The sequence below is a fragment of the Rhinoderma darwinii genome, chromosome 1, assembly GCF_050947455.1.
Source record: "Rhinoderma darwinii isolate aRhiDar2 chromosome 1, aRhiDar2.hap1, whole genome shotgun sequence".
NCBI lineage: Eukaryota > Metazoa > Chordata > Amphibia > Anura > Rhinodermatidae > Rhinoderma > Rhinoderma darwinii.
The window spans coordinates 435,957,237-435,965,647 of NC_134687.1; the positions used below are offsets into that span (position 1 = coordinate 435,957,237).

General features: G+C 37.5%; 1 protein-coding gene across 1 annotated transcript; it reads right to left on the reverse strand.

Annotated features, from left to right (window-relative positions):
• Nucleotides 1-281: 281 nt before the first annotated feature.
• Nucleotides 282-1,223, reverse strand: LOC142651418 (olfactory receptor 1468-like). Its single transcript, XM_075826137.1, has one exon. The coding sequence runs from the start codon at nt 1,221-1,223 to the stop codon at nt 282-284; it is 942 nt and encodes a 313-aa protein (XP_075682252.1).
• Between the last annotated feature and the right edge of the window lie 7,188 nt (nt 1,224-8,411).

The following is an 8,411-nucleotide window of genomic DNA, read 5'->3' on the forward strand; positions in this document are numbered from 1 at the left end:
TAGTAGTAGTAGTATGCAACAAAGTAAAATATGAACATGTAACCAAAAGGAAAAAAAAACAGCATCTTTTTTATTTACTATATGTATGTCAGTATAATCCAATAAGCCTTGCTATCTACATCTCCATCCTTGTTTTTGCTATTTGTTACATCTCTCTCTTATGATTGATAACAAAAACACTAAACTTGTATACTAATATATGTAGTATGTTATACAATATGTCATTACAGGAATAAAGGAACATTCGGTTTTGACTAAAATCTTTGACAATTTGCATATATTCAAGTTTTTCTGGCAGGTTTTGTAAATATTTGGCCAATTAAATTGGCAGCAGCTTTCCGTAATGATTCATTTTTGAAGCTGTAAATAATTGGGTTTAGCACAGGAGTCACTACTATATAAAAAACAGACACAACTTTATTTTGATGGAATGGAATGTTCACTGTGGGCCGGAGATATATGAAAATTACTGTACCATAAAATATGCCAACTACAGTAAGGTGGGACGTGCATGTAGAGAAGGCTTTTCTTTTACCATGTCTGGAAGGGATTTTTATAATGGCAGAGATAATTTTGATGTATGAGATAGCAATACAAATTAAACATCCAAGTATAATAATCCAAGAGAGCCAATTGAAAATAAATTGAGCAATGTAGGTATCCGTGCAGGAAAGTTTTAATAAAGGGTTAAATTCACAGAAAAAATGATCGATTGTATTTGGACCACAAAAGTGTAACTTGGCTACAGAAAGTGCTGGGATTGTGAGAGACAAAGCACTGACAGACCAGCATGCTGTAATAAGTTGCACGCAAAATGTATTGCTCATGATACCGCCATAATGAAGAGGGTGACAAATAGCCACATAACGGTCATATGCCATGGTTACCAAGAGAAAATGTTCAGTTGCAGCACAAAGAGAAAAAAAATGGTACTGGGTAATACAACCAGCTATGGATATTGACTGACTCTGACCAATCAAATCTGTAAGCATTTTGGGCACTGTAACTGCAGTGTAGCAGATCTCAAGAAACGAAAAATTGCTAAGAAGTAGATACATTGGGTTATGAAGATGATTGTTGCTGTAAATGAGAATAATAATCAGCACATTGGCTACAAGAGTTAAAATATAAATAAGAAGAAAGAACGTAAATAGATATATGCGCTTTTCTTCTCTTAGAGAAAATCCTAGTAGAATGAATTCAGAAATGCTGGATTGGTTCATCTTGCCTGTTGGCATAGTAAAAACTTTTTTTTAATGATCTCCCATGCTGCCAGTAACTTCATTACTATGAAGGTGAAATTCTGTAATATAAAAACGAAATAAATAATACATTCTGCAAAAAGACTATAATTTAATGCTTAACAGTTCATCTCAGTTACTATGAAACACCGAAATGATCACTGATAAGGCCAGTTTTATTTACAAGTCATGTACTGTATTTAGTCATATGGAGATCTCCTGTGTGCAGTGAAGGTTTATCAAATGTTTGCACTAGAGTTACACCTTTATCTGGAAGAAAAAAAAATGACTATGATAAGGTGATGTGATAAGGTTATTGAAAAAGTACTCGAAGCGCTGAAGAGTTTCTCAATGAATATCGCTTGGACTAGTCAATCTAAAAAAAAATTAAAAGAATATAGCATAACTTTGTATCTGCAAACAGCAAGCGACCCTCAAAACCTTCAAGGGGTAATGCAAGAATTAAACAAGGGGTATACTAACGAGAGAGGCTACGGAAACTTGAAAGAGTTAAAAGTATTGGTGGCATAAAAGACTGTGCATAGATCAATTCTTGCCCAGGTGCTTCACCAGTTGCAGTTTTATGGGAAAGTGACATAAAAAAAGGTCACTGTTGAAAAAGCTCATATGATATATTATCGACAAATACAATTACAAAGGTTCTATGGATTCATGAGACCACTATTGAACCTTTTAAGCATAACAAAATGCAATATTTGGCATAAGTAAAATCCTACATTCTACCATCTACACCATAATCATGTGGTGGCAGAGTAATACTTAGGGCACGTTCAGATGTGGAGGAATTGCTGTGGAATTCCGCTGCGGACAGTCCGCAGTGGAAATCCGCAGTAGACAGTTTGTCCATTGGTTTCAACACCTTTTTAGTTAACTTCGTGCAGACGTTGCGGAAAACTCCGCTGCGGAACATAGGCTGTGGTGCAGAATTTTCCGACTGCAGCATGCACTGTCTGTTGCAGACTTGTTGCATACTTGTTGCGGAATTTCTCCCTTGACTTCAATGGAGTTTCAAAATTACGCAATGAAATCCGCAGATGTAATGTGTGTTGCGGATTTGCTGTGTGTTGCGTTGCGGATTTCTTTCAGGAACGGGATATTTCATCATTCTGATGAGGAAGAGAAAACCTAAATTTTCACCTTCCAGACTTATTACATGAACACAGAGCTATTACCATGGCCAGATATAGGCGAATGGATATGGAAGTGTCCACTCTTATTAACCTTGTAAGTAACTTTACATGTTTATGTCATGTTTTCACTAGTTTACTTGTATGTATGATGTCTGAATAGCAGCATCTACAGTATGTAAACATTATAACAAAAATAAACATATGACATATATAACATTATTCATAAGTACAAATCAAACTTCAATATGCACTGTCTATTTGTTTTCCAGGTACATAAACGTCCCGAATTGTGGGACACCTCCAGTGCAGGGTATAGTGTGCGCAACACACGGGATCAAGGCTGGGCCTATGTGTGTCGAGGTCTATACCCAGACTGGGATGGAATGTTTGAAAGAGGGTAGGGTGTGATCCGAACGTGAATCTGCAAGGACAAATCCGCAGCATTTTACCTAACATTTTAGCCAAATCCGCAACGGAATCCGCAACGCGGAATATGTGTGGCATTGATGAGGACAGTGTCTGCAGCAATTCCGCCACGTCTGAACATGCCATTAGGTGTTGCTGTTCTCTTCAGACGAAAAAAAGCTTATAAAGAAAGTAGATAAAATAAATAAAGCAATAAACACGCACATTCTGGAGGAATGCTGCAGCATGCTAGGTAACTACGAGAAGATTTACTTTCTCGCAAAGCAATGACCACAAACATAAATACAAAGTTCCAAATTAATGCCTATTGTAATATATAAACAAAGGAGAAAAAAAGTGTGTGCATGTGTAGGGGGTCTAGCAGTTACCTATATTCTGCAAAGGTGTCCCTCTAACAGCTTCGTATACATCTGCGTTGGAGGCTCCATTAAGAGCCTCCATCGCAGATTTTGCCAAAAATTGCAGACAAAATAGCGCAGAATGCATCTCTATTTTTTTCGTTAAAATGACGGACACCATGACAAAAGCTTGACAGAACAATTGGTGTCCGTCATGTGATCGATCCGTTTTTAGTTCGTTTTTAGTGCCTGAAAAACTGAAATAGCCACGCAGATGCATTGCCTAATGAATAGCTGATTGTCAGAGGTCTAACTGTTGTTGGGGAGCTTTGTAGTATTACACAACATCCATTAGAGTGAACAGGCATATATGTAAAGCATAGTAACACAGAGTCTGCCAGAGCAGGAGAAACACTTAGCAGTAGATCTCTGCAATAGATAGGGTTGAGTCCTAAACTGGTAATCCCCTCTATGATGTCCATATTTCATAACAGGGCTTGTGGACAATCCTTTTATTAATTATAATGAATGTCACTTTGTAACAATGTGTTAAACATAGACATAAACATAGAGATAAAAGAAAAATTTCTCAATGCATTGCAGTAAACACTGCTGCTAAGTGCTGTCCTGTTTAAATAAGAACTCCCACATCTACAGTTAAAGGGCACATTCAGACGTGGCGGAATTGCTGTGGAATTCAGCTGCGGACAGTTGGCAGTGGAAATCTGTAGCAGCCGTTTTTTACATTGGTGGCTATACATTTTTAGGTAACTTATTTCAGACGTTGCGGAAGATAACAGTGCGGAATTTAGGCTGTGGTGCAGAATTTTCACTTCGCAGCGTGCTCATTATGTTGCGGAGAAGCAGCGGAATTTCACTGTAGATTTCAGCCTTTGCAATGCAAAAACTGAAATCTGTGGCAAGTCCGCTGTGGTATCTGCAACGTCTGAATTACCTGTCAGATATGCAAATGTTGCTGCAAATTCGTTGCGTAATTGCCGAGAATCTGCATAGCATAATTGTGATGGTTTTAAATGTATGAATATTTTTGAAGGCATAAAAGAGACATGTGAGAAGTTTTCATCAGTGAGAGTCTGTGAACTGTCCACACCAATCACGCGACTGAAAAGGCATCAGCACATTTGTATGCCAGTCCATTGAAGTATATGCCACATTAGCACAGTTCTCAACTATTGAAAACTTGGGATGTGTTATTCTTTAATATTTAACATACTAGCTTGCATATGTTTCTAAATAAACAAATACATATCTATAGAAAAGGATATTGCTTTTGTAAATAAGCTTGTAGAAATTGTAAATATATAATGTAAAACATTTTTTTTAGCATTTAGATTATATGTATTTTATTTATTTATTTAGTATAGTGTGTATAGGGGAGTTAGGCACTGTTCACATTTGAGTCAGAGGCAATTACGTCAGATTTGATGGCAAGAATAGCGCAGCATGCAGCACTATTCTTGCTGTCAAAATGACGAACACCGCAATGTAACCCTGTCAGATACCATTGTATGGTGCCATTGGTATTCTTCATACAATGGTTTTGGCAGAGCGTTGTGGCTTCTGTAATAAATAAAAGCCACGAGGCAAATATTAACTGAGCTTAATCATGTTTGTTTGTGCTAAATCTAAGACTCAAACCAATTTTTGTATTTTAACTTTAATCTATAGATAATGGTTGTGAAGAATAGGTAATCTGAATTATATGCTAACTTACACTGGTTCTATTATTATGCAGCATTTAACAAATAAATTACAACTTTAGCAAAAAGGTAAAATTTACAGAGGGATTTGGGAAAGTTTGAGAATCCAGCAGAGCAATGGCAAAATATGTTTAATTTAGATAAATGTAAAGTAATACACTTGATATGTAAAAACACATTTTACAATTACATATTAAATAGTAAAACTGTGGTAAAACTAACTTAGGGGTTATTTATGGATAGTAAACTTAACTTTAGTAACCAGTGTCAGGCAGCTGCTGCAAAGGCAAATTAAATCATGGGATTCATGAAGAGAGGCATTAACGAACATAATGCGAATATCATTTTTCCATTATACAAATCACTAGTCAAACCACACATGGATTATTGTGTACAATATTTGGCACCAGTGTATAAGAACGACATAGCTGAACTGGAGTGGGTGCAGAGGAAAAGTACCACAGTAATTAAGGGAATAGGTGGACTTCAATACACTTAGGTCTATTTAGTTGGAAAAAAACAAATGAATGTAGGGATAATCTTATCACAATGTACAAATATATCAACGAACGGTAGAGAGATCCGTCTGATGATCTTTTTATACCTAGGCCTGTAACCATGACAAGGGGGCATCCACTACATCCAGAAGAAAGGAGGTTCCCACACCATCATAGAAGGGGTTACTTTACTGTGAGAGCAGTGAGACTATGAAATTCTCTGCCACGCGATGATGTTATTGTTGTTTATCTATAATACAGATTAAGAAATGCATCTGTAATTCAGATTTACCATGCACTGAGGCATTAGAAACGTTATTTTAAGTGTCTTAAGCATACATACATACATACATACATACATACATACATACATACAGAAAAGGTAGATCAAGTAATACTTTTTTTAAATGATCCAGAAGAGAAAATATAAGCTTTAACATATATCACGTAAGCCATCTCTAAGTAACAAGACAAGGCTGTCTGCAAAAAATATACATTTAACCAAAACAGATTGTTAGTTCGCATTTGTATATTTAGTAAGTTTTATGTTTGTATCATAGCTGAATAAGAATATATATCCTGTTATGAATCTATGTTACAGTAATGAGGCCCCACTGTAGAATTACTGCACAGTCTCTGTAGACTAATTTTTATATTGCCCTTTTAAAAAACAAAAAAACAAACTATTTTTATCAGCATATATATATATATATATATATATATATATATATATATATATATATATTTATATATATATATATATATATATATATATACATATATCTTTCTTTCTGGTTTTTTATACATTTTTATCAGTTTTATTTAAATAAAATACAGTAATAAGTAGAGGATTGTTTTAAAAGATGGATTGTTTTAATCGCAACATATTCTGGAATTAAAAATGACAGATTATAGATTTGTATAGACAGCTAGATCTGACTTGTGGTGAGGCTATCAAGATGTCCACTGAGAGTGCCACATTATTTATGTATGTTTCTTATCTATCTTGAGGAGACACTAAACAGCAATGTAGAAATACACAGCCTAGGAACGTATAGAATAGAGTTATGTTTGAGACCCAGGCCACACTTTCAGTGCTAGCAACTGCCATTACTAAAAGTGTGAAGTAGCAACAGGGGCAGGTAAATCCCACAAATCCACACTCAAGACCACATAGAAAATATGGCCTGCTTTAATGAAGAGCTGTTTATCTCCAAACACACATACTGTACATATTCATTGAAGAACAACAAAGCCTTGAAAAAGTTTCAACTCTGATGTTGTATCATTCTCCATACCTTTAGAATACAACCATATTTATGCCATAGTGATCAAGCCTTCTAAAACTTTTAAAACCTTCAAAGATCCTGCTAGTCTTGCTTTCAATTACCCTATCCACAACGAAAGCACAATCATTCTCTGCAGAAAACCTCATGGCCAAGGGCTGCAAGAGCAAACCTACCTGCCAAAAAAACTCTCCAACATCATAGGGTGATTTCTGTTTTCTTGGGATTCCACATAGTTCCAGTGTCTATCTAGTGGACTGCCACTCTGGGGAGGAGAAGGAAGACCTGTGATCGATAATACAGTCGCTTTCCTCCTGGGCGGATCTAGACTGAAAGCAATTCACTCTCAATCTGATTCACTGCAGGACAAAGTGATGTCTATGGTGATTGTACAATCTGACCTCATAGCTTGAGTACATAAACTGAAACAGGTAGTGTGTGCCAGCAACAAACAGATCCTTGATCTCACGGTCCAAATTGATAACTTAGAAGACCGAGGATGCAAAAATAATAACAAGCTGAAGTAGTCATCTAAATGTAATCTAACATACAGACTGTTGAAGCACACCAAGGGAGCCCATTGAAATTTAGAGTGACTGGTCACCTGGCTAGAGGAGGGGAGGACCCAGGGTATGTCCTGTACCAAGCTCACTTTTTCCGGCAAGAGATGCCAGATGTAAAACTGTTCCCTGATGTTTCCCGTGTAATGCTGAGCATGCATAAATCACTTAAGCCATTACTAGATACCTTGGGACATGCTAGAGTGATGTACCTCTGTAGTCGCTCATTCTATCTGGTGGTCTATTAAAATAGAGCCTCCTTCGTGGTTCGGTCACCGTATAGCCTGACTTTAATTTTCTGTTTCCTGGATGTTCTCCCCATTGAAGTGTTCCTGCGACAATCTGTAGATGCTGATCTCTCATTAGACTTTTAAAAAAAATTAACCTGTTAGTTACAGAGACTTGGGAAGTAGTTGACTTTACTTCCCCCTTCCATACTCCCATTGCTGCTGATGTTTGCCATTTGCTACTATCTAGTATGGTACCACGGAAAAGTTACCCCATAGGGACATTTTTGAAACTGAAGGACTCCTGTCCAGGTATAAGGTTCTTACCCTTTCCTCCCTCATTGTGACTGGACATAGTGATAGGGACCTCTCCTCACATTTGGCACATCTCAATGAAAGTCTCAGGGCATCATATATCCTATCACGGATACCCTGAATCTTTAATGCTTCTAAATTATGCCTAGCGGCTCAGATCAACGTATATATTGTGGATTGTGCGGTCCATGTCTAGTTTCTCACAATGCTGATATTGTATAGTCAATCCTCCTCACTTCTTTTGTTTTACTTGGTACCAGCACTCCACGCATTTGAAAAAATACCCAGCTGATTTTAATTCAGGAATGACCTCATAAGTGTTCCTGCTCTTGCTTGTGCTCTCAGTTGGCCACTGGGGGCGCATGGCAAGGTGAGCTCATTCCATCTGTTCACATGTTGTGGTGCTGTATGGTGGTGTCTGCTGCTGTAGTGCTGCACTTGTGGGGGGACGTGGCCCAGAGCCAAGGAGGCTTGGCACGGTCTGAAGGCATGGGTGCTTTTGGGCCCCTGGGTTGCTCCCTCTGCAGGAGCGGTGCTGCGGTGGCGGTAGCCGCCATGCAGTGCTGCAACCGCTAGTGTAGGGACCCACTTTAAAGAGGTTGTCGTGAAGTGGCAAGTGGGCTTATACAGTTTGATCAAAATGTTTACA

Bases quoted from the DNA above. Each gene is read 5' to 3' on its own strand.
- LOC142651418 (XM_075826137.1), bottom strand. From the start codon at position 1,223: ATGAACCAATCCAGCATTTCTGAATTCATTCTACTAGGATTTTCTCTA.